Below are 27,469 nucleotides of genomic sequence, written 5' to 3' on the forward strand. Positions count from 1 at the left end.
AGATAATCCGGTTCAAGTCAGATAATCAGGATTATTCCATTTGATAATCTGGATTATTACATGACCTTTTAGATAAGGCCTCACTGTCAACCTGGATTTCATATGGCAGTGTGGAAATGGCCTACACACTACCACTGCTCTGAACCGGATTATAATGCAGTGTGGACTCAGATAATCCGGTTCAAGACAGATAATCAGGATTATTCCATTTGAATAATCTGGATTATTACATGACCTCTTAGATAAGGCCTCACTGTCAATTTACACTGCCATGTGCCCTGAACCGGATTATAATGCAGTGTGGATTCAGATAATCCGGTTCAAGTCAGATAATCAGGATTCTTCCATTTGATAATCTGGATTATTACATGACCTCTTAGATAAGGCCTCACTGTCAATTTACACTGCCATATGCTCTGAACCGGATTATAATGCAGTGTGGACTCAGATAATCCGGTTCAAAGCAAATAATCAGGATTATTCCATTTGATAATCTGGATTATTACATGGCCTCTTAGATAAGGCCTCACTGTCAATTTACACTGCCATATGCTCTGAACCGGATTATATGGCAGTGTGGACTCAGATAATCCGGTTCAAGTCAGATAATCAGGATTATTCCATTTGATAATCTGGATTATTACATGACCTTTTAGATAAGGCCTCACTGTCATCCTATGGTGCCAAAGGGAATGCAGTTTGGGGCCACTTGAACTATGGAATCCTGGGAGTTGTAGTTTGCTGAACACTTTTTGAAAGAAAATGCAGAACTACAACTCCCATGGAATTGTGGGAGTTGTAGTTTTGAAAGGTCCCGAGCCTACTCTGGGGCCTCGCCAAACTGCAACTCCCAGCATTGCATAGTATTAAAGCAAGGGCCTGTAAAGAGGTGTCAAACTGCATTTGTTTCTACAGAATGCTGGGAGTTGTAGTTTGCTAAGCACTCCTTGAAAGAGAATGCAGAACTACAACTCCCACGGTTCTGCTGCACCGATACTGCAGAACCAATGCAGTCTGAGGCCATTTTCAATGCCTTGTGGAATTGTGGGAGTTGTAGTTTTGCAAGGTTTCGAGCCTACTCTGGGGCCTCGCCAAACTACACCTCTCAGCATTGCATAGCATTAAAGCAAGGGCCTGAAAAGAGTTGTCAAACTTTATTTATTTCTACAGAACCCTGGGAGTTGTAGTTTGCTGAGCACTGTTTGAAGGAGAATGCAGAACTACAACTCCCATGGAATTGTGTGAGTTGTAGTTTTGCAAGGTCTCGAGCATGCTCTGGGGCCTCGCCAAACTACAACTCCCAGCATTGCATAGCATTAAAGCAAGGGCCTGAAAAGAGGTGTCAAACTGCATTTGTTTCTACAGAACCCTGGGAGTTGTAGTTTGCTGAGCACTGTTTGAAAGAGAATGCAGAATCCTGGGATTCTGCCATATAAAATCCAGATTGTCTGGCTTTTAACTGGATTATATGGCAGTGTAGACTCATATAATCCAGTTCAAAACAGATAATCTGGATTATCTGCTTTGATAATCTGGATTATATGGCAGTCTAGAAAGGGACATAGAATCAGAGTTGGAAGGGACCCCAAAGGCCATTTAGTCCAACCTTCTGATTGTTGTTGTTATTATTATTATTATTATTATTAGTATTATTATTATCCTTCCTAAACCGTCGCGTCTCCTTTAAGAGCCAGGCCACGCCCCTAACTCCTCCTCCTTTCTACATTCCCCGCCCCCTTTCTTTTCTAAACCGTCGCGTCTCCTTTAAGAGCCAGGCCGCGCCCCTAACTCCTCCTCCTTTCTATTTCCCCGCCCCTTTTCCTTTCTAAACCGTCGCGTCTCCTTTAAGAGTCAGGCCACGCCCCTAACTCCTCCTCCTCCTTTCTAATTTCCCCGCCCCTTTTCCTTTCTAAACAGTCGCGTCTCCTTTAAGAGCCAGGCCACGCCCCTAACTCCTCCTCCTTTCTCTTTTCCACGCCCCCTTTCCTTTCTGTTTTCTCAGCTGATTGGCGACCGATTGCGTCATGGCGTGGGCGGAGTTATGCAGAAATAAGTGGGCGGGCGTTTCTTTGGCCAATCAAAACTGTCCGTTCGCTGTCGCTCAAGCCGGAACCGTAGAGATAGGAATTATAGAGTGATGCACCATTGTTTTCCTTAGGAGGAACGACAGATTGCGTCATGGCGTGGGCGGAGTTATGCAGAAATAAGTGGGCGGGCGTTTCATTGGCCAATCAAAACTCTCCGTTCGCTGTCGCTCAAGCCGGGACCTTAGAGATAGAAATAATAGAGTGATGCACCATTGTTTTACCTAGGCGGAACGACAGATTGCGTCATGGCGTGGGCGGAGTTATGCAGAAATAAGTGGGCGGGCGTTTCATTGGCCAATCAAAACTCTCCGTTCGCTGTCGCTCAAGCCGGAACCATAGAGATAGAAATAATAGAGTGATGCACCATTGTTTTCCTTAGGAGGAATCCTCGCTTGCTGCTGCTGCTGCTGCTATTTGTGGTCTTAACAACAGCCTTGCAAGGTAGGCCAGGCAGGCAGAAAGGTCCAAAGACCTTTGGGATATTGATCTTTGTACTGGGACTGATTAGCAATTGAATAAATGGAATAAACATGGCCTTCTGATATTCCCATTCTTTCCATTGGCATGGGCAGTTCTGGTCCAATTGTGCAGAATGATGGGCTTTGTAATCCCAATAAAGCCTAATAATAAGGAATGAATGGAAAACTGAATTTGCTATTGTTTTCAATGTGTCTTTACAGGAAAGCTGTGGCTGTATTTTGGAACAGTTTACAGAATCCTAAAGTTGGAGGAGAGACCCCCAAAGGCCATCTAGTCCAACCCTTTTCTGCAAGGCAGGAAGACACAATGTGATCCCTCCCAACAGATGGCCATCCAGCCTCTGCTTAAAAGCAACCCCATCAGCATAGATTTTGCTAAAAGGTGATCCAAGGGTCATCTAGTCCAACCCACGTCTACCATGCAGGAAAACCCAATCGAAACCCTCCCGACAGATGGCCATCCAGTGTCGGCTTAGAAACCTCCTGAGAAGGAACCTCTACTGGGCAGCAAATTATTATTATTATTATTATTATTATTATTATTATTATTAGGAAACTCTACCAGGCAACAGCATATTATTAGAAATCCCTAGATAAGGAAACTCTACCAGGCAGCAGCATATTATTATTATTATTATTATTATTATTATTATTAGGAAACTCTACCAGGCAGCAGCATATTATTATTATTATTATTATTATTATTATTATTATTATTATTATGTTTTCCGCTCGCAAACTGCTCTGATCATTGGAGCTGTCCTTGTGGGTAAAGCTGTTTCCTAAGAGTGCATTCTCACTGCAGAAGGAATGCAGTTTGACACCACTTTGGAATGTCTCGAGGCTATGAAATCCTGGGAGTTGTAGTTTTGCAAGGCGCTTAGCCTTCTCTGCCAAAGAGGAGTTGGGACTTGTGCACAGATTGGTGGATAGAATCCGAATTATTGATGGCCCAAACGTCCAATTAGAAATACCTGGTCAACTGTGCTGATAAGGAAACACACACACACACACACATATGGCTGCTTTGAGTCCTTATAGAGAGAAAAAGTAGGGTACAGATAAACACCATAATAATATGAATAATTGCCGTCAGAGACAGAAGAAGAGAGGAGAGAAGAGTGGAGCTTCAGATACCTTTCTTTTGTAGTTTTTGAACTGCCTTCGGAGACAGAAGGAGGGAAGAGAGAAGAGTGGAGCTTCAGAGATTTTCCTTTTGTAGGTTTTGAACTGCCTTCGGAGAAAGAAGAAGGGAGAGAAGAGTGGAGCTTCAGAGACCTTCCTTTTCTAGTTCTTGAACTGCCTTTGAAGAAAGAAGGAGGGAGGAGAGAAGAGTAGAGCTTGAGAGACCTTCTTTCTGTAGTTTTAGAACTGCTTTCGGAGAAAGAAGGAGGGAGGAGAGAAGAGTAGAGCTTCAAAGAATTTCCTTTTGTAGGTTTTGAACTGCCATTGGAGAAACAAGGGAAGAGAGAAGAGTGGAGCTTCAGAGACATCCCTTCATAGTTTTTGAACTTCATTCGGAAACAGATGGAGGGAGGAGAGAAGAGTGGAGCTTCAGAGACCTTTCTTTTGTAGTTTTTGAACTGCCTTTGGAGAAAGAAGGAGGGAGAGAAGAGTCGAGCTTCACAGACTTTCCTTTTGTAGTTTCTAAACTGCCTTTGGAGAAAGAAGGAGGGAGGAGAGAAGACTGGAGCCTCAGAGACCTTTATTTTGTAGTTTTTGAACTGCCTTTGAAGAAAGAAGGAGGGAGGAGAAAAGAGTGGATCTTCAGAGACGTCCCTTTATCGTTTTTGAACTGCATTTGGAGACAGATGGAGGGAGGAGAGAAGAGTGGAGCTTCAGAGACCTTTCTTTTGTAGTTTTTGAACTGCCTTTGGAGAAAGAAGGAGGGAGAGAAGAGTCGAGCTTCACAGACTTTCCTTTTGTAGTTTCTAAACTGCCTTTGGAGAAAGAAGGAGGGAGGAGAGAAGACTGGAGCCTCAGAGACCTTTATTTTGTAGTTTTTGAACTGCCTTTGAAGAAAGAAGGAGGGAGGAGAAAAGAGTTGAGCTTCAGAGACCTTTCTTTTGTAGTTTTTGAACTGCCTTTGAAGAAAGAAGGAGGGAAGAGAGAAGAGTGGATCTTCAGAGACGTCCCTTTATCGTTTTTGAACTGCATTTGGAGACAGAAGGAGGGAGGAGAGAAGAGTGGATCTTCAGAGACCTCCCTTTATAGTTTTTGAACTGCATTCGGAGACAGAAGGAGGGAGCCAAGAGTGGAGCTTCAGAGACGTCCTTTTGGTCCTTTTGTAATTTTTGAACTGCCTTCAGAGAAAGAAGAAGGGAAAGAAGAGTGGAGCTTCAGAGACCTTTCTTTTTTAGTTTTTGGACTGTCTTCGGAGAAAGAAGGAGGGAGAGAAGAGTCGAGCTTCACAGACTTTCCTTTTGTAGTTTCTGAACTACCTTTGGAGAAAGAAGAAGAGCGAGAAGAGTGGAGCTTCAGAGACCTTTCTTTTGTAGTTCTTGAACTGCCTTCGGAGACAGAAGGAGGGAGGAGAGAAGAGTGGAGCTTCAGAGACGACCCTTTATAGTTTTTGAACTGCATTCGGAGACAGTAGGAGGGAGGAGAGAAGAGTGGAGTTTCAGATACCTTCCTTTTGTAGTTTTTGAACCGCCTTTTGGAGAAAGAAGGAGGGAGGAGAGAAGAGTGGAGCTATAGAGACTCCTAGCTACTTTGAGTCTCCTTGTGGGGAGAAAAGGTGGTGTATAGATAAACATAATAATTATTATAATAACCATAAATAATAATTATCTTTATTATTATTATTATTATTATTATTATTATATAATTATATATATTTATAATAATATATATCAGAATGGGAAAAGGGATGAGTAGGAAGAAGCAGCAACCAGGATCCGTTCCAGAGGTTATTTGCACATCAATGGGAGACCAATGGCAGAGTGGAAACCAAATTCGCCACGCTATGGAAGAACCCAAACATGATCCTATTTGGAAGTAAGTTCTTATTATCCTTGCCATAATTTATTTCTGTGATGCCAACATATTGTCTATGGGTGCATCTGCAGTTTGCATTCATGATAGTATTTGGAGGTATGTTCTTATTTTATTTTTGTTTTAATTTATTTGTGTGATGCATTTTCCCTGATGCAAACGTATTATCCCAGGATGCATCTGCACTGTAGAATTAATGCAGTTTGACTCCACTTTAACTTCCCTGGTGCAATGCGATGGGGAGAGAGATTTAAAAGATGTTTGTATGATTTATTTGTCCCAGAGGTGGGTTTAAAAGAGGTTCTTGTTCCTTATTATTATTATTATTATTATTATTATTATTATTATTAGATGCACAACAACATTAGTACACAGCCAAAAAGATCCTTATGCTGGCTGTTGTATTTGATCACACATCGGACACTTCGCAAGTGTGTAGGACTGTGTGATGTATCGGTGAATAATGCATGCAGATCCAAGCAGGGTGGCCTTTTGCAGGGTCATTTTGTCAGCACCGATTGTTTTTAAGTGCAGACCAAGGTCTTTAGGCACTGCACCCAGTGTGCCGATCACCACAGAGACCACCTTGACTGGCTTGTGGCAGTGTTGTTGTTGTTGTTGTACTGGCCGATCACCACTGGGACCACCTTGACTGGCTTGTGGCAGTGTTGTTGTTGTTGTTGTTGTACTGGCTGATCACCACTGGGACCACCTTGACTGGCTTGTGGCAGTGTTGTTGTTGTTGTTGTTGTACTGGCCGATCACCACTGGGACCACCTTGACTGGCTTGTGGCAGTGTTGTTGTTGTTGTTGTTGTACTGGCCGATCACCACTGGGACCACCTTGACTGGCTTGTGGCAGTGTTGTTGTTGTTGTTGTTGTTTTACTGGCCGATCACCACTGGGACCACCTTGACTGGCTTGTGGCAGTGTTGTTGTTGATGTTGTACTGGCTGATCACTACTGGGACCACCTTGACTGGCTTGTGGCAGTGTTGTTGTTGTTGTTGTACTGGCCGATCACCACTGGGACCACCTTGACTGGCTTGTGGCAGTGTTGTTGTTGTTGTTGATGATGTTGTTGTACTGGCCGATCACCACTGGGACCACCTTGACTGGCTTGTGGCAGTGTTGTTGTTGATGTTGTACTGGCTGATCACTACTGGGACCACCTTGACTGGCTTGTGGCAGTGTTGTTGTTGTTGTTGTACTGGCCGATCACCACTGGGACCACCTTGACTGGCTTGTGGCAGTGTTGTTGTTGTTGTTGATGATGTTGTTGTACTGGCCGATCACCACTGGGACCACCTTGACTGGCTTGTGGCAGTGTTGTTGTTGTTGTTGATGATGTTGTTGTACTGGCCGATCACCACTGGGACCACCTTGACTGGCTTGTGGCAGTGTTGTTGTTGTTGTTGTACTGGCCGATCACCACCGGGACCACCTTGACTGGCTTGTGGCAGTGTTGTTGTTGTTGTTGTTGTACTGACCGATCACCACTGGGACCACCTTGACTGGCTTGTGGCAGTGTTGTTGTTGTTGTTGTACTGGCCGATCACCACTGGGACCACCTTGACTGGCTTTTGGCAGTGTTGTTCTTGTTCTACTGTTCTTTCCTCTCTGAAATGAAGCTCAAAGTGACACAGTTAAATATATATTTATTATTTAATTCAGTGTCTAATTTTTGGCCAATTTTATATAGTGGACGTGGAGGAACGTGGCATACAAACTGGAGAAAAGTCTGCCACGGGAAAGAGGAAGAAGTCCTTCAGCAGAATGGGTAGGTCTGCTCCGAATTATATTTATATCTTTGTTTTTAATATGTGTCCTTACATTACGAGTGTGTCTACACTGTAGTGTTAATGCTGTTTGATACCACTTGAATGGCCATGGCTCAATACTATGGAATCCTGGGAGTTGTAGTTATGTAAGGTCTTCTGCAATTTCATAGTCTTGGGCGTGCAGCAGTTCAAGTGGGGTCAGACTAGATTACCTCTAGGATGCCCCTAGGACAGCGGTTCTCCACCTGGGGGTCGCGGCCCCCAGGGGGGTCGCCTGGCCATTTTGGAGGGGTCGCAAGGCCGCCTCTGTTGGCCCCGCCATCATCGGGACCCCTGAGCGGGTCACAAAGGGGGTGTCAGACGGGTCACCAAAGACCATCTGTTATACATGGGGTTTCTGTTTGGTAAGTTTGGCTCAATTCTATCATTGGTGGGGTTCAGAATGCTCTTTGATTGTGGGTGAACTATAAATCCCAGTAACTACAACTCCCAAACGTCAAGGTCTATTTTCACCAAACTCCACCACTGTTCACGTTTGGCCATATTGAGCATTCATGCCAAGTTTGGTCCAAATTGATCATTGTTTGAGTCCACAGTGCTCTCTGGATGTAGGTGAACTACAACTCCAAAACTCGATGCCCATCAAATACTTCCAGTATTTTCTATTAGTAATGGGAGTTCTGTATGCCAAGTTTAGTTCAATTTCATCATTGGTGGAGTTCAGAATGATCTTTGATTGTGGGTGAACTATAAATCCCAGTAACTACAACTCCCAAATGTCAAGGTCAATTTTCACCAAACTCCACCACTGTTCACGTTTGGCCATATTGAGCATTCATGCCAAGTTTGGTCCAAATTGATCATTGTTTGAGTCCACAGTGCTCTCTGGATGTAGGTGAACTACAACTCCAAAACTCGATGGCCATCAAATCCTTCCAATATTTTCTATTAGTAATGAGAGTTCTGTATGCCAAGTTTAGTTCAATTTCATCATTGGTGGAGTTCAGAATGCTCTTTGATTGCAGGTGAACTGTAAATCCCAGCAAATATAGTTCCCAAATGTCAAGGTCTATTTTCACCAAACTCCACCACTGTTCACGTTTGGCCATATTGAGCATTCATGCCAAGTTTGGTCCAAATTGATCATTGTTTGAGTCCACAGTGCTCTCTGGATGTAGGTGAACTACATCTCCCAAACTCGATGCCCATCAAATCCTTCCAGTATTTTCTATTAGTAATGGGAGTTCTGTGTGCCAAGTTTAGTTCAATTTCATCATTGGTGGATTCAGAATGATCTTTGATTGTGGGTGAACTATAAATCCCATCAACTACAACTCCCAAATATCAAGATCCATTTTCACCAAACTCCACCACTGTTCACGTTTGGCCATATTGAGCATTCATGCCAGGTTTGGTCCAAATTGATCGTTGTTTGAGTCCACAGTGCTCTCTGGATGTAGGTGAACTACATCTCCCAAACTCGATGCCCATCAAATACTTCCAGTATTTTCTATTAGTAATGGGAGTTCTGTATGCCAAGTTTAGTTCAATTTCATCATTGGTGGAGTTCAGAATGATCTTTGATTGTGGGTGAACTATAAATCCCAGTAACTACAACTCCCAAATGTCAAGGTCAATTTTCACCAAACTCCACCACTGTTCACGTTTGGCCATATTGAGCATTCATGCCAAGTTTGGTCCAAATTGATCATTGTTTGAGTCCACAGTGCTCTCTGGATGTAGGTGAACTACAACTCCAAAACTCGATGGCCATCAAATCCTTCCAATATTTTCTATTAGTAATGAGAGTTCTGTATGCCAAGTTTAGTTCAATTTCATCATTGGTGGAGTTCAGAATGCTCTTTGATTGCAGGTGAACTGTAAATCCCAGCAAATATAGTTCCCAAATGTCAAGGTCTATTTTCACCAAACTCCACCACTGTTCACGTTTGGCCATATTGAGCATTCATGCCAAGTTTGGTCCAAATTGATCATTGTTTGAGTCCACAGTGCTCTCTGGATGTAGGTGAACTACATCTCCCAAACTCGATGCCCATCAAATCCTTCCAGTATTTTCTATTAGTAATGGGAGTTCTGTGTGCCAAGTTTAGTTCAATTTCATCATTGGTGGATTCAGAATGATCTTTGATTGTGGGTGAACTATAAATCCCATCAACTACAACTCCCAAATATCAAGATCCATTTTCACCAAACTCCACCACTGTTCACGTTTGGCCATATTGAGCATTCATGCCAGGTTTGGTCCAAATTGATCGTTGTTTGAGTCCACAGTGCTCTCTGGATGTAGGTGAACTACATCTCCCAAACTCGATGCCCATCAAATCCTTCCAGTATTTTCTATTAGTAATGGGACTTCTGTATGCCAAGTTTAGTTCAATTTCATCATTGGTGGAGTTCAGAATGATCTTTGATTGTGGGTGAACTATAAATCCCAGTAACTACAACTCCCAAATGTCAAGGTCTATTTTCACCAAACTCCACCACTGTTCACGTTTGGCCATATTGAGCATTCATGCCAAGTTTGGTCCAAATTGATCATTGTTTGAGTCCACAGTGCTCTCTGGATGTAGGTGAACTACATCTCCCAAACTCGATGCCCATCAAATCCTTCCAGTATTTTCTATTAGTAATGGGAGTTCTGTGTGCCAAGTTTAGTTCAATTTCATCATTGGTGGATTCAGAATGATCTTTGATTGTGGGTGAACTATAAATCCCATCAACTACAACTCCCAAATATCAAGATCCATTTTCACCAAACTCCACCACTGTTCACGTTTGGCCATATTGAGCATTCATGCCAAGTTTGGTCCAAATTGATCATTGTTTGAGTCCACAGTGCTCTCTGGATGTAGGTGAACTACATCTCCCAAACTCGATGCCCATCAAATCCTTCCAGTATTTTCTATTAGTAATGAGAGTTCTGTATGCCAAGTTTAGTTCAATTTCATCATTGGTGGAGTTCAGAATGATTTTTGATTGTAGGTGAACTATAAATACCAGCAACTACAACTCCCAAATGACAAAATCTCCCAACCCCACTAGTATTCAAATTTGTTCCAAATTTGGTTCAATGAATGAAAATGTAACCTGCCTATCAGATATTGACATTATGATTCATAACAGGAGCAAAATTCCAGTTATGAAGTAACAATGAAAAGAATGTGATGGTTGTGGGTCACCACCACATGAGGAACTGGATGAAGGGGTCGCTGCATTAGGAAGGTTGGGAGCCACTGCCCTAGGACAAACTCCATTAAGCATTCCCTTCCTTTGGGACTATGCAAAAATTTTTTAGTGATGCATTTATCATATCAGTAATCAATGTAATGAGATTTTTATACTTCCGATTTCCTCTTTCCAGCCTCTGGAGGAGTATGGACTCCGAGGGGATTCCTGATGCTTTTGAACCAAACCAGAACTTACCAGTGAAGGAGGAGACCTGGACGGATCCCCCCTCTGAAGACCCCAAGGAGATATTAACAGGTAAATAAACAAGCAATGGAGAAAAAAAAAAGGGGGGGGGGGAGAGAAAGTAGCTGCTTTGAGGCCCCTTCAACACAGTCAAATAAAATCCAGATTATCTGGATAATATGGCGGTGTAGACGCCATAAGAAGTGACGAGTGGAGTGCCACAAGCAGGGTTCCGTCCTGGGCCCGGTCCTGTTCAACATCTTTATTAATGACTGAGATGAAGGGCTAGAAGGCAGGATCATCAAGTTTGCAGACGACACCAAATTGGGAGGGAGAGCCAATACTCAAGAGGACAGGAGCAGGACTCAAAGGGATCTTGACAGATTAGAGAGATGATTGGCCAAAACTAACAAAATGAAGTTCAACAGTGACAAATGCAAGATACTCCACTTTGGCAGAAAAAACGAAATGCAAAGATACAGAATGGGGGATGATGCCTGGCTCGAGAGCAGTACGTGTGAAAAAGATCTTGGAGTCCTCGTGGACAACAAGTTAAACATGAGCCAGGAATGTGATGTGGCGGCAAAAAAAGCCAATGGGATTTTGGCCTGCATCAAGAGGAGCATAGTGTCTAGATCTAAGGAAGTAATGCTCCCCGTGCTCTATTCCGCTTTGGTTAGACCACACCTGGAATATTGTGTCCAATTCTGGGCAACACAATTGAAGAGAGAGATTGACAAGCTGGAATGTGTCCAGAGGAGGGCGACTCAAATGATCCAGGGTCTGGAGAACAAGCCCTATGAGGAGCGGCTTAAGGAACTGGGCATGTTTAGCCTGAAGAAGAGAAGGCTGAGAGGAGATAGGATAGCCATGTATAAATATGTGAGAGGAAGCCACAGGGAGGAGGAGGGAGCAAGCTTCCTTTCTGCTTCCCTGGAGACTAGGACGCAATGGAGCAATGGCTTCAAACTACAAGAGAGGAGATTCCACCTGAATAAGAGGAAGAACTTCCTGACTGTGAGAGCCGTTCAGCAGTGGAACTCTCTGCCCCGGAGTGTGGTGGAGGCTCCTTCTTTGGAAGCTTTTAAGCAGAGGCTGGATGGCCATCTGTCAGGGGTGATTTGAATGCAATATTCCTGCTTCTTGGCAGAATGGGGTTGGACTGGATGGCCCACGAGGTCTCTTCCAATTCTTTGATTCTTTGATTCTATGATTTGTCTTAATTGCATTGAATGTCTGGCTAGGATTCTATGATTCTATGGTTCTATTAATCCAATTCAAAGCAGATTGTATTTATTTATTGTGATAGGAGCGAACCAAATAGTTACTGTATATACTCGAGTATAAGCCTAGCTTTTCAGCCCCCTTTTTAGGCTGAAAAATCTCCCCTCGGCTTATACTCGAGTCAAGGTTATTTACTATTTTACTCTGTTATTTGTATTATTTTTATTGCATTTATTATTTTACTCTGTTATTATTATTATTATTATTGTTGTTGTTGTTGTTACATTTATTACTTTACTCTTTATTGTTATTATAACATTTATTATATTACTCTATTATTATCTTTATTACATTTATTATTTTACTATTATTTTATTATTATTGGAAGGATATGTATGCACATTTACACTGAAGAAGGTTAGAATAATGGTTTAATCAGAGTTGGACAGCTTTATCTTAAATTACAATGTTATGTAAATATTTTTGAATATTTACTCTACTGATGCCTCAATTAATGTAATTTTATTGTTATCTATTTCTATTTTGAAACTTACCAGTAGCTGCTGCATTACTCGCCCTCGGCTTATACTCGAGTCAATACATTTTCCCAGTTTTTGTGTTAAAATTTGGTGCCTCGGCTTATATTCGGGTTGGCTTATACTCGAGTATATACGGTATATTGCATTAAAAAAAACAAAAAGTTTGCAAACTTGGCATTCTCTTAAATGTCCTTTGACCAGTATCTGGCCCCTTGGAGTGCCTCTGGTGTTGCCGCAACAAGGTCCTCCATTGTGCATGTGGCACGGCTCAGGTTGCATTGCAGCAGGTGGTCAGTGGTTTGCTCTTCTCCACACTCGCATGTCGTGGATTCCACTTTGTGGCCCCATTTCTTGAGGTTGGCTCTGCATCTCGTGGTGCCAGAGCGCAGTCTGTTCATAGAATCATAGAATCATAGAATCAAAGAGTTGGAAGAGACCTCCTGGGCCATCCAGTCCAACCCCATTCTGCCAAGAAGCAGGAATGTTGCATTCAGATCACCCCTGACAGATGGCCATCCAGCCCCTGTTTCAAAGCTTCCAAAGAAGGAGCCTCCACCACACTCCGGGGCAGAGAGTTCCACTGCTGAACGGCTCTAACAGTCAGGAAGTTCTTCCTCTTGTTCAGGTGGAATCTCCTCTCTTGTAGTTTGAAGCCATTGCTCCATTGCGTCCTAGTCTCCAAGGAAGCAGAAAACAAGCTTGCTCCCTCCTCCTCCCTGTGGCTTCCTCTCACATATTTATACATGGCTATCATATCTCCTCTCAGCCTTCTCTTCTTCAGGCTAAACATGCCCAGTTCCCTAAGCCGCTCCTCATAGGGCTTGTTCTCCAGACCCTTGATCATTTTAGTCGCCCTCCTCTGGACACATTCCAGCTTGTCAATATCTCTCTTGAACTGTGGTGCCCAGAATTGGACACAGTATTCCACGTGTGGTCTAACCAAAGCGGAATAGAGCATGGGGAGCATTTCTTCCCTAGATCTAGACACTATGCTCCTCTTGATGCAGGCCAAAATCCCATTGGCTTTTTTTGCCGCCACATCACATTCCTGGCTCATGTTTAACTTGTTGTCCACAAGGACTCCAAGATCTTTTTCACACGTCCTGCTCTCGAGCCAGGCATTGTCCCCCATTCTGTATCTTTGCATTTCATTTTTTCTGTTCAGCGCCTTCCAAGTCGCCCAGTCTTCTGTGTGCCCAGGGGGGTAGTCTCTCATTTGGTATCAGCCATTGATTGAGGTTCTGGGTTTGAGCCTGCCACTTTTGGACTCTCACTTGCTGAGGTGTTCCGGCAAGTGTCTCTGTAGATCTTAGAAAACTATTTCTTGATTTAAGTCGTTGACGTGCTGGCTGATATCCAAACAGGGGATGAGCTGGAGACGTCACTGCCTTGGTCCTTTCATAACAGGCTGCTACTTCCCTGCAAATATCAGGTGATGCAATACCGGCTAAGCAGTGTAATTTCTCCAGTGGTGTAGGGTGCAGACACCCCGTGATAATGTGGCATGTCTCATTAAGAGCCACATCCACTGTTTCAGCATGGTGAGATGTGTTCCACACTGGGCATGCATACTCAGTGGGCATGCATACTCAGTAGCAAAGCTCAAGGGCAGGTGTCTTCACTGTGTCTGGTTGTGATCCCCAGGTTGTGCCAGTCAGCTTTCGTATGATGTTGTTTCTAGCGCCCACTTTTGGCTTGATATTCAGGCAGTGCTTCTTGTAGGTCAGAGCACGGTCCAGAGTGACTCCCAGGGATTTGGGTGCGCTGCAATGCTCCAGTGGGATTCCTTCTCAGGTAATTCTCAGAGCTCGAGGCGCTTGTCTATTCCTAAGGTGAAAAGCACATATCTGCGCTTCAGATAAATTGGGAATAAGCTGGTTTTCCCTGTAATAGGCAGTAAGAGCACCTAAAGCTTCAAAATCCACATTATCAAAGCAGATGATAATGTGGATTATCTGCTTTGGTAATCTGGATTATATGACAGTGTGAAAGGATGTCTTTTAAAAGAGATAATTACAACAACAACAATAGGATCTGTGCGCATCATTCAAAAATACATCGCACAGCACTTGGGAAGTGTTCAATTTGTGATTTTTCAGGCTGTATGGCTATGTTCCAGAAGCATTTTTCAGGCCATACAGCCCGAAAAATGTACAGCAACCCAGTGATTCCGGCCATGAAAGCCTTTGACAATACAATAATAATAATAAATGGGGAGAGATCTAGCAAACTCAGAGTGCAGCTGCACTGTGGATTTAGGATATAGCACTGTGGATTTGGATATAGTTTGAGGCCCCTTCTACACTGCCATACAATCCGGATTATCAAAGCAGATAATCCGTGTTATCTGCTTTGAACTGGATTATATGAGTCTATACTGCCAGATAATCCAGTTCAAATCAGATAATCTGGATTTTATATTGCAGTATAGAAGGGGTCGGAGACCCATATAAACACTTGAAAGCCCCCCTAAAGTCTCAACAAGCTACAAATCCCAGGCTTGCATAGCATTGAGCCGTGGCAGTTTGAGGCCTCTTCTGCACTGCCATAGAACCCACATTATCTGAACTGGATTATATGAGTCCACACTGCCATATAATCCACTTCAAAGCAGGTAATCTAGGTTTTATATGGCAGTAGATGGGTCCTGCGTAGTTTGAGACTGCATTAATTCTTCAGTGTGGAGGCACCTTCGGTTTGGAGGAACAGAATATATTCCCACCTGCTTCTCTATATCTAGGGGTACTTCTGCGCAGCTTTGGAGGAGCGGAAACTCAGGTTGGAAATGGAGAAGCTGCCATTTCTGCATAAAATGGGACTTTTGTGAGGTCAAACTGGTTTGAAGCACCAATGCGTGGGAAAGGGGTAGGAAAATGAGCTTGGCACCACTTGCAATAGTCATGACTCAATGCTATGGAATCGTGGGAGTTGTAGTTGGGCAAGAAGACTCAAGACCTTGTGAAAAACAATTCCCACACTAGGTTCTTGTGGGTTTTTTCGGGCTATATGGCCATGTTCTAGAGGCATTTCTCCTGACGTTTCGCCTGCATCTATGGCAAGCATCCTCAGAGGTAGTGAGGTCTCTTGGAACTAGGAAAATGGGTTTATATTAGGCCTGGGCAACCACGGAAAAAATTGTTTCTAAAATCGATTCGTTTTTTGGGGGTTTTTGCATTTCGATTTTTAAAAGAATTCCGAAATTTTTCTTTTAAAAAGTTCGATATTTACGAAATTTCGTAAATGTAAAAAAAAATTACGAAACAATAACGAAACAAATACGAAACAATAACGAATCGATTCGTTAATGGCGGACGCAACCGCGCAATACGCTAAAAAACCTCCAAATGGGACAGGGGGGACTTCTGAAGCTTCCCTCTCCCTCTGTTGTTGACTGTTGGTGTGATATTATAATTTTTTTTCACTAATTAAACAAACAACAACTATAAAACTTGCCCCAGACATGCAGAAATAATAACGAAACGACTTCAAAACGATAACGAAACGAATACATAACGAATCCGAAACAATTACAAAACAAATTTAAAAATTCGTTTCGTTTTTAAGTTGCTCCAGAATGGTTCGTTATCGCTTCGTTATCAAAAAAAATTAACGAATTTTTAACGAATTACGAATTTACGAAATGAAACCGCCCAGCCCTAGTTTATATATCTGTGGAATGGCTGGGGTGGGGCAAAGAGCTCTTCCCTGCTGAAGCTAGGTGTGAATGTTTCAACTGACCACCTTCATTAGCATTTGAAGGCTTGGCTGAGCCTGGGAAAATGTTCTGTTGAGAGGTGTTAAGATGTGCCTGGTTGTTTCCTCTCTGCTGTTTAGCTGTAGTAATTTTAGAGTTTTTTAATACTGGTAGCCAGATTTTGTTCATTTTCATGGTCTCCTCCTTTCTGTTGAAATTGTCCACGTGTTTGTGGATTTCAGTGGCTTCTCTGTGTAGTCTGACATGGTGGTTGTGAGAGTGGTCCAGCATTTCTGTGTTCTCAAATAATATGCTGTGTCCAATCCACAAGCATGTGGACAATTTCAACAGAAAGGAGGAGACCATGAAAATGAACAAAATCTGGCTACCACTATTAAAAAACTCTAAAATTACAACAGCACAACAACAGAGAGGAAACAACCAGGCACATCTTAACACCTCTCAACAGAACATTTTCCCAGGCTCAGCCAGGCCTTCAAATGCTAATGAAGGTGGTCAGCTGAAACATTCACACCTAGCTTCAGCAGAGAAGAGCTCTTTGCCCCACCCCAGTCATTCCACAGATGACATTTCCAACAGACCTCACTACCTCTGAGGATGCTTGCCATAGATGCAGGCGAAACGTCATGAGAAATGCCTCTAGAACATGGCCCTATAGCCCGAAAAAACCCACAAGAACCTAGTGATTCCAGCCATGAAAGCCTTTGACAATACAATTCCCACACTGATCAGATTTTCAGAAAGGAGATTCCACCTGAACATGAAGAAGAACTTCCTGACTGTGAGAGCTGTTCAGCAGTGGAACTCACTGCCCCGGAGTGTGATCCACTTGTGACACCGGGTCCTTGATGGAGTACTTCCTCATTCTTCCGCATGCTGCTGGAAGGTTTGATGGTGTCATAAATTAGTTGTAAATTAGTTAAATTAGCCTCCCCACATAAAGCGGTATTTAAATTTCCTACTTGACAGATGCAACTGTCTTTTCTGGCTGCATAGGTCAACAGCAAGCTAGACTATTAGTGGTCGGGAGCTCACTCTGACCTGGCCTGGCTTCGAAATCATGACCTCTTGGTCAGTAGTGATTTAATGCAGCTGGCTACTAACTAGCTGTGCCACAGCCTGGTTCTATAATGCGATTTTCCTGCTTCTTGGCAGAATGGATTGCAGACCCCAAAATGATGCTGGTGTTAGTGAGTGCTTGGTTCTGCCTTATCCCTTTAGGCGACGCCATCCCTTTGCTGAAGCCAGAGCCGGACCAAGTTGAGACGAGAGCGGAGTGGAGCCATTTGGACCATGATTGGCGTGAACCCAGGGCTCAAGGCGGGACCCAGACCCTCTCCAAAGGAACCCAGACAGAAGGTAACTGCCAAAGATGATAATGGTGATGGATTGTACTCAGACATTTGGACCGAAGGGTGGCCACTTGCGATGTCGCAAGGGTGATGGTGTTGAGTTCCAATGGATTCCTAAAGAGTAGGGCATAGACATCCGGTGATAATGCGGTATGTCTCATTAAGAGCCACATCCACAGTTATAACGTGGTGAGATGTATTCCACACTGGGCATGTGTATTGAGCCACAGATTACTTAAGTGCAAGGGCAGATGTCTTCACTGTGTCTGGTTATGATCCCCAGGTTGTGCCAGTCAGCTTTCATATGATGTTATTTCTAGCGCTCACTTTTCTGTCCTTCTCTACCTCTTTCCTTCCTTCCTTCACTTTTTGATTCCATCCTTCCTTCTCTCTTTCCTTCTTTCCTTCCCTCCCTCTCTCTCTCCTTCTTTCCCTCCTTCTTTCACTCCCTCTTTCTTTCCTTCCCTTTTTCTTTCCTTCTCTCCTTCCTTCCTCCTTTTCTTTTCTTCTTTCTCTCTTTCTCTACCTCTTTCCTTCCTTCCCTTGCTTTTTGATTCCATCCTTCTCTCTTTCCTTCTTTCCTCCCCCCCGCTCTTTCTCTCCTTCCTTCACTCCCTTTCCTTCCTTCCCTTTTTTCTTTCTTTCTCTCCTTCCTTCCTCTTTTTCTTTCCCTTCTTTTCTCTCCTTCTCTACCTCATTCCTTCCTTTCTTTGCTTTTTGCCTCCATCCTTCCTTCTCTTTCCTTCTTTCCGTTCCTCCCTCTTTCTTTCCTTCTTTCCCTCCTTCCTTCACTCTTTCTTTCCTTCCTTCCGTTTCTTTCTTTCTCTCCATCCTTCCTCCTTTTCTTTTCCTTCTTCTTTCTCTCTTTCTCTACCTGTTTCCTTCCTTCCTTCGCTTTTTGCTTCCATCCTTCCTTCTTTCATTCTTTCCTTCCCTTCCTCTTTCTTTCCTTTTTCCCCTCCTCCCTTCACTTCCTCTTTCCTTCCCTTTTATTCTTTCCTTCTCTCCTTCCTTCCTCCTTTTCTTTTCCTTCTTTCTTTCCTTCTCTATCTCTTTCCTTCCTCCCTCCGCTTTTTGATTCCATCCTTCCTTCTCTCTTTCCTTCTTTCCTTCCCTCCCTCTCTCTCTCTCTCCTTCTTTCCCTCCTTCCTTCACTCCCTCTTTCTTTCTTTCCCTTTTTTCTTTCCTTCTCTCCTTCCTTCCTCCTTTTCTTTTCTTCTTTCTCTCTTTCTCTACCTCTTTCCTTACTTCCCTTGCTTTTTGATTCCATCCTTCTCTCTTTCCTTCTTTCCTCCCCCCGCTCTTTCTCTCCTTCCTTCACTCCCTTTCCTTCCTTCCCTTTTTTCTTTCCTTCTCTCCTTCCTTCCTCCTTTTTTCCTTCTTCTTTCTCTCCTTCTCTACCTCTTTCCTTCCTTCCTTTGCTTTTTGCTTCCACCCTTCCTTCTCTCTTTCCTTTTTTCCGTCCCTCTCTCTTTCTTTCCTTCTTTCCCTCCTTCCTTCACTCTCTTTCCTTCCTTCCCTTTTTTCTTTCTTTCCATCCTTCCTCCTTTTCTTTTCCTTCTTCTTTCTCTCTTTCTCTACCTCTTTCCTTCCTTCCTTCGCTTTTTGCTTCCATCCTTCGCTCCATCTTGGCTCGCAGGGACAGGTCAAGGCGCTCTGCCAATGCACAGAGGAGTCCTTCTCTTTCATTCTTTCCTTCCTTCCCTCCTCTTTCTTTCCTTCTTTCCCTCCTTCCTTCACTCCCTCTTTCCTTCCCTTTTTTATTTCCTTCTCTCCTTCTCTACCTCTTTCCTTCCTTCATCCGCTTTTTGCTTCCATCCTTCCTTCTCTCTTTCCTTCTTTCCATCCCTTCCTTTCTCTACTTTCCCTCCTTCCTTCCCTCCCTCTTTCCTCCCTCCTTTTCTTTTCCTTCTTTCTCTCCTTCTTTCCTTCCTTCCTTTGCTTTTTGCTTCCATCCTTCCTTCTCTCTTTCCTTCTTTCCCTCCTACCTTCACTCCCTCTTTCCTTCCTTTTTATTATTTCCTTCACTCCCTCTTTGCTTCCATTTTATTCCTTCCTTCTCTCCTTCCTTCTCTCCCTCTTTCCTTCCTTCTTCCCTTTTGCTTTGCTCTTTGCTTCCATGCTTCTCTCTCTCTCTCTCTCTCTCTCTCCCTCCCTCCCTCTTTCTGTCTGACTGTCTGTCTTTCTTTCTCCCCTTCCTTTCCTCCCTTTTCCTTCCCTTTATTTCTGTATTGTCATTTAGCTTTTTGGGGGTTTTAGGTCCTTTCCACTGCTTTTTTGGAGGGATTGTATGAGTGATGGTCACTTATTGGTCTGTTAGGTGTATTGTGTCCAAATTTGGTGTCAATTCATCCAGTGGCTTTTGAGTTATATTAATCCCACAAACGAACATTACATTTTTATTTATATAGATTGAGACCATACACAAATGATAGCGCTTTAGCCTTAATTGGTACAGCTCTGTCCTTGCAAAACTCAGAATTCTAGGAAAAGTGTGTATATATGTGTGTGTGTGTGTGTATATCTCAAAGCCCGATTCAAAAAGGCTGCCACTCCCTTGACAAGTGTCAATGTTGGGCCCCTAAGAAGAGGAACCTTCTCCGGAAAGAAAGGCTCACAAAAATGGAAATGCAAGGAGGAACTGAAAGCCTCTGATGCCTTTTGGGGCTGGGAAGCCTCGCACACAATGCCTTCTGTGTCTGAGGCCTTCGCTCTGGATCCCATCACCACACAGTAGTCTTAAAATTGCTTTTTGCAGCGGAACTGTGGTGCGGTTCTCATGGAATCCCTCCGTCTGCACTATAGAATTAATGCAGTTTGGTGCTACTTCAACTGCAGTGGCTCAATACTAAGCAGCCATTGGAGTTATAGTTTGGGGACGCGCCAATAATCTCTGGCAGTGAAGGCTAAAGAACCTATGGAACTACAACTCCCAAGGATTCCATATCATTCAGCCATATCATAGAGCCCCGGTGGCGCAGTGGGTTAAACCCCTGTGCTGGCAGGACTGAAGACCGACAGGTCGCAGGTTTGAATCCGGGGAGAGGCAGATGAGCTCCCTCTTATCTGCTCCAGCTCCTCATGCGGGGACATAGAATCATAGAATCATAGAATCAAAGAGTTGGAAGAGACCTCATGGGCCATCCAGTCCAACCCCATTCTGCCAAGAAGCAGGAATATTGCATTCAAACCACCCCTGACAGATGGCCATCCAGCCCCTGTTTAAAAGCTTCCAAAGAAGGAGCCTCTACCACACTCCGGGGCAGAGAGTTCCACTGCTGAACGGCTCTCACAGTCAGGAAGTTCTTCCTCATGTTCAGATGGAATCTCCTCTCTTGTAGTTTGAAGCCATTGTTCCATTGTGTCCTAGTCTCCATGAAGCAGAAAACAAGCTTGCTCCCTCCTCCCTGTGGCTTCCTCTCACATATTTATACATGACTATAATATCCCCTCTCAGCCTTCTCTTCTTCAGGCTAAACATGCCCAGCTCCTTAAGCCACTCCTCATAGGGCTTGTTCTCCAGACCCTTGATCATTTTAGTCGCCCTCCTCTGGACACATTCCAACTTGTCAATATCTCTCTTGAATTGTGGTGCCCAGAATTGGACACATGAGAGAAGCCTCCTAAAGGATGATAAAACATCAAATCATCCGGGTGTCCCCTGGGCAACGTCCTTGCAGATGGCCAATTCTCTCACACCAGAAGTGACTTGCAGATTCTCAAGTCTCTCCTGACACAACAAAAAAAAAAAGCCATATCAGGGGACTGTTAGTGTATGCGTGTGTGTGTGTGTATATATATATATATATATGTATATATATAGCTATTAGAATACTTGTATTTGTATTATTGAATTGTTGTAATCATCATCATCATCTTGGAGACAAGACTCTGATCTAAAAACAAAATTCATTAATGTTGCCTACGCAGCCTATGAACATAGTGGTGTTATACAATATTGTGTGTACAAAACAACATTTGTGTACATTTGATCCATCAGAAAGCAAGGATTTCCCTACCTGGACGATTTCTGATTCTGGATTTTGGGATGAAGACTGCTCAAAGCATTTTAGTTGAATTTGGGATCGTTTCTTGCCACAAGAGGGCAGTCTCTTCTTCCTTTCTCCGCATCCTCTTCCAGATAGAATCCGTCCGAAGATTTGCATTGCATCAATATATTATTATTATTATTATTATTATTATTATTATTATTATTATCATTATTAGATACACAACAAGATGAGTACACAGCAGACAAGATCACTCTGCTGGCTGTTGTTTTGGATCACACGTTGAACACTTCCCAAGTGTTTAGGACTGTGTGATGTAACGGCGAATAATGCGTGCAGATCCAAGTAGGGTGGCCCTTTGCAGCTGACAATTGGTAATTCTGTCAGTGCTGATTGTGTTTAAGTGCAGGCCATAGTCTTTAGGCACTGCACCCAGTGTGCCCATCACCACTGGGACCACCTTTACTGCTTGTGCCAGAGTCTTGGCAGTTCAATCTTTAAATCCTCATATTATTATTATTTTACTGACACAAAAACACAGTATGTCACAGCAAACAAGATCTATATGCTGGATTTCATATCACAAAATCACAAGTCGAACACTTCCCAAGCGTCTAGGACTGCGTGATGTATTATTATTTGAAACACAAGAAGAGGAGTCCACAGTAGACATTCTGCTGGCTGTTGTATTGGATCACACTATTATTATTATTATTATTATTATTATTATTATTATTATTATTATTATTTTACTGACCCCAAAGCACAGTTTGTCACAGCAAATGAGATCTATATGCTGGAATTATTATTATTATTATTATTATTATTATTATTATTTGAAACACAACAAGATGCATCCACAGCAGACACTCTGCTGGCTGTTGTACTGGATCACACGTCGGACACTTCCCAAGTGTCTAGTACTGTGTGATGTATTGACAAATAATGCGTGCAGATCCCAGTAAGGTGGCTTTCTGCAGCTGACAGATGGTAATTTTGTCAGCGCCGATTGTGTTTAAGTGCAGGCCAAGGTCTTTAGGCACTGCACCAGTGTGCCGATCACTACTGGGACCACCTTGACTGGTTTGTGCCAGAGTCTTTGCAGTTCGATTTTTAAATCCTCATATCGTGTCAGTTTTTCCAGTTGTTTCTCTTCAGTCCTGCTGTCATCTGGGATTGCGACATCAACGATCCATACTTTGTTTTTTAACACGATCGTGAGGTCAGGAGTCTTGTGCTCCAAAACTCTGTCTGTCTGAATCCGGAAGTCCCAGAGGAGTTTGGTGTGTTCATTCTCTGAAACTCTTTCCAGCTTGTGACCCCACCAGTTATTTGTCGCAGGCAGATGGTTTTTGTGGCACAAGTTCCAATGAATCACCTGAGCAATGGTGTTGTGCCTTTGCTTGGAGTCTGTCTGTGCGATCTTCTTGCAGCAGCTGAGGATGGGATCGATTTTTTCTCTGCTTCCTTGCAGAGTCTATATTTGGGATCTGTTGTCAACTTTTCAATTCTGGCTTGGTTAACATTGGTTCTTATTATTATTTCTCCATATTTTTCAGCTACTTGGACTGACTATGGAGAGCAGCCCTTTTTCCACTCCGGAAGGGATTCGGTCTCCATGCTGGAACGGGCTGAAAGGTATTTTGCAACTTCGAGAAAAGGAGATTCCCCAGATGTTACGTGTTGGTGCGTCTTTGTAGGAACTTTTGCAGGCTTGTCTCTGAAGAACTGCAAATGTTTACAATATAGAGATCCTTGCAATTTGCAAGTTCCTGTCGCCTCTATGGGTGCATCTGCACTGTAGAATTAACACAGTTTGACACCACTTTAACAGCCATGGCTGAACTGGATGCTCCTTTGGATCTCAGTCAGGAGAGAAAAGCAGAATATGATGATGATGTAGTAATCTATTAGTGCTGGGAACCTGACAATACAATATTATTGTTGTTGTTCTGTTCCTTTACAGCTAGGAATCAGTAGATTAAAAAACCAGCAAAAAGACCTTTGGCTAAACCTGTTTTCTTCTTGTTTTGGGCAGTTGTGAGAAAGTAGTCCAGCAAAGCCTGAAAGAGTTCTTTGCCATCTTGAGGATCCTTGTACACATCCCCACGTTGTTCCTGCTGGAATTGATTCATTTTCTTGGCAAATCCGTATTCCAGGTGAGAGGTTTCTGTTCTTTTTAGGGCCCTTCTTTCAGAGTGCGACAGAAGCTTTGAAGCTTAGAAGAATGGACACTTTTAGACTTCAGTAAAAGCAAACGTATAGCTTTACTGAGTAGAGCAAATATACAGCACACACTCGCGTTGATGCCCAACCAAAAAGACAGAAATAAGACAAAAGCACTGAAGTAAGAAGGACAAACGAAATCTTATCTCTGGATTCTCCCTACATGTTCCAGGCACACTCAGGGTCACAACTTCACAGTTCATTAGAAGCTTGACTGCTTAACCCTTTCAGTGTCAATACACTTTCTGGTAATGCAATCAGGTTACATTCACAGGCATTACACAAAATTACATTTAAACATTCACATTACACTAATCTTACATTAACACCTTCTACACATTCATATGACCCAGAATATCAAGGCAGATAATCCACATTATCTGTTTTGAACTGGTTAATATGAGTCTACACTGCCAGATAATCCAGTTCAAAGCAGATAATCAGGATTTTATTTGGCCCCAGTGCTTTTACACTGATGAGTCAAGAACAGAGAGATTGGAGCTGAGACAACAGGGTTCCCTTATCTAACTGACTTAGAGGTAAGGAGACCAGGTGCAAAAGAAATGATCTCATGGGAGGGATTTGAGCTTTTTAAAAGGGGTTCATATTGATACAATCTTTGTGAGAGCAACGCTGTGTTCAAGTACAAAGCTCTCAATGAAAATTTCATGTAACCAAGTGTCAAACTATTCCTGTGTTCTGGTTTTGTGAGGTATAGTTTTTCCTGCTTTGGATTTATGGACGTTCTCTTTGAATGGCACAGTTCTGGCAGGTTTATTTATTATTTATTTCTGGTACTTCTACCCTGCCCTTCTCAACCCCCGGGGAGGGGGGGACTCAGGGCGGCTTACAGAAAGGCAGGATTCGATGCCTACACAAGATATACATACATACAAAACAGAGTTAAAACAATTAGCAAACTAAAATAATCAGTACATAACACAATCAGTAAAACTAATCTCATGTTCAGTGTTCAGAGTTCCATAGTTCCATTCCGTTTAGTCAATTCCTGTCCATCGTCAAGTCCTTTCTTTAGCTGCCAGAATGTCCAAATGCCTGGTCCCAAATCCAAGTTTTCAATTTTTTCCTAAAGGAAAGGAGGGATGTCGCTGATCTAATTTCCCTGGGGAGCGAATTCCACAGGTGAGGGGCCACCACTGAGAAGGCCCTGCTCCTCGTCCCCGCCAATCTCACTTGTGATAGAGGCGGGGTCGAGAGCAGGGCTTCCCCAGAAGATCTTAGACTCCGAGGTGGGAACAGACTTCATAGTCCTCTTGGAAAATATTTCTGCCAGGAGATTTCAAAACATTTATCTCTGGATCCTCTGAATCTCTCCCAGCATCCCCAGAATCTGACCAGGCTACATCTCTAAATGATATGCTGCCCTTTTGTCCCTCCAGGTGCTGGTGGTTGGCCTGCTTACCGCTATCGGTGACCAGGTGTTGATACCCGTCCTGTCGGCAATCTTCGAGCACATCCTGCAGCCTTTGCTGATTTTCCTGCTGAATGTCCTCCGCAGCATCCAGACCTTGAGCTGCCCCTTCATTGACATATCGAAGGACCTCTGTTTGCAGGTGGCGGGACTGCTGCGGGCTTTCCGGCTGGTCGAAGTCCACCATCACCATCACGGAGTGGGGCAAACTGGAACGTGTCCAGACCACAGGTCTGGAAACTATGAATCTCCCTGAGCAGCTGGATCTGTTTTGCTTATGGCTGAAAAAAAGGGGACACGAGAGCCATGTTTGAATATTTGAAAGGAGGTCCCATTGAGGAGGAAGGTGCTCTGGAGACCGACACAATGGAGACATGGATTCAAATGGCAGGACAAGGGATTCCAGGTAGACACGAGGAAGAACTTCCTGACCGCCAGAGCTGTTCTCTTGCGTGGAAGTTCAATGAAGTATCTCTCTAGAGGCTTTTCAACAGAGGCTGGGTGGCCATCCATCAGGAGGGCTTTGATTGTGCCTTCCTACCTAGCAGAAGATGGGTCTTACCCAAATCCAGGATTCTACTACAAAGGGAGGAGACATCATGTAAAAAAATTGAAAAATGTCCTGTTCCTGGTTTGAAAGTGTTGTTTCCTGTTTATTTGTGTGGTCCTTACTTTGAAAGTAGTTGTTATGCCCCAGAAACTTTGTTTTTGTGGCTGCCACAAACTAGTTTGAATTGGTTGAGACTGTGTGAGGTATTTATTGAGAAACTATAGGAAAAGGTGCTGCATGTTACGCAGCGCGTGTTTTATTCCGGCGTCCTAACGCCCCAAAACCCAGGCACAAAATAGTCTCAGACCAATAGTCAAGGTAAACAGAAAATCTCTACAAAACTGGCAATGGTGCACATAAAAACAGCAGTGCAACCTATTTACACAGTCTTTGTAATATGCATAAAATAAAGCCTCTTCTAAGCAGCAAATGGAAAATCAAAGCAACCTGAAGTAAATAGCTATTTCACCGTAAGCAACTCCTGCTGGTACTCCACTCTGGTGAAACAGAACTCCAGCAGCAGCTCACCAGAAATCCAGCACCCACCACAATATATTCAAAAAACTCAATAGCCCCTTGCTGCTTGACCTACTTAGCCAGCTGAACAAGATTTATTTATTTGTCGTGTCAGGACAACCAGTCAAATTATATTACATTTCTAACAGAACAAAGCAAACAAACAAACAGACAAAATACAAAACTTGTGATTTTGGTAGTTGATTAAATGTCCTTTGACCAGTATCTGGCCCCTTGGAGAGCCTCTGGTATTGCCGCAAGAAGGTCCTCCCTTGTGCATGTGGCAGGGCTCAGGGTGCATTGCAGAAGGTGGTCAGTGGTTTGCTCTTCTCTGCACTCGCATGTCGAGGATTCCACTTTGTAGCCCCATTTCTGAAGGTTGGCTCTGCATCTCGTGGTGCCAGAGCGCAGTCTGTTCAGCGCCTTCCAAGTCGCCCAGTCTTCTGTGTGCCCAGGGGGGAGTCTCTCATTTGGTATCAGCCATTGGTTGAGGTTCTGGGTTTGAGCCTGTCACTTTTGGACTCTCGCTTGCTGAGGTGTTCCAGCGAGTGTCTCTGTAGATCTTAGAAAACTATTTCTAGATTTAAGTCGTTGATGTGCTGGCTGATACCCAAACAGGGGATGAGCTGGAGATGTCTCTGCCTTGGTCCTTTCACTATTGGCTGCTACTTCCCAGCGGATGTCAGGTGGTGCAATACCGGCTAAGCAGTGTAATTTCTCCAGTGGTGTCGGGCGCAGACATCCCGTGATAATGCGGCATGTCTCATTAAGAGCCACATCCACTGTTTTAGTATGGTGAGATGTGTTCCACACTGGGCATGCATACTCAGCAGCAGAATAGCACAGCGCAAGGGCAGATGTCTTCACTGTATCTGGTTGTGATCCCCAGGTTGTGCCAGTCAGCTTTCGTATGATGTTGTTTCTAGCACCCACTTTTTGCTTGATGTTCAGGCAGTGCTTCTTGTAGGTCAGAGCACGGTCCAGAGTGACTCCCAGGTATTTGGGTGCGCTGCAATGCTCCAGTGGGATTCCTTCCTAGCGCTTGCATGCTGGTCGCTTCTGTGGCGAGAGAATCAGCCGTCTACGAAGACGTTGCCCAGGGGACGCCCGGATGTCTTGCAATCCTGCGAGGAG

The 27,469-nt window shown here is 43.6% G+C and overlaps 1 protein-coding gene across 1 annotated transcript; it reads left to right on the forward strand.

Moving 5' to 3' along the window:
* Positions 1-2,435: 2,435 nt before the first annotated feature.
* Positions 2,436-26,261, forward strand: LOC132775628 (uncharacterized). Its single transcript, XM_067469376.1, has 8 exons — positions 2,436-2,528; positions 2,768-5,563; positions 7,261-7,338; positions 10,722-10,843; positions 17,471-17,608; positions 23,171-23,249; positions 23,650-23,770; positions 25,238-26,261. The coding sequence occupies exons 2-8, from the start codon at positions 5,424-5,426 to the stop codon at positions 25,523-25,525; spliced, it is 966 nt and encodes a 321-aa protein (XP_067325477.1). The 5' UTR covers positions 2,436-2,528; positions 2,768-5,423; the 3' UTR covers positions 25,526-26,261.
* Positions 26,262-27,469: the final 1,208 nt, after the last annotated feature.

This window comes from Anolis sagrei, chromosome 5, assembly GCF_037176765.1.
Source record: "Anolis sagrei isolate rAnoSag1 chromosome 5, rAnoSag1.mat, whole genome shotgun sequence".
NCBI lineage: Eukaryota > Metazoa > Chordata > Lepidosauria > Squamata > Dactyloidae > Anolis > Anolis sagrei.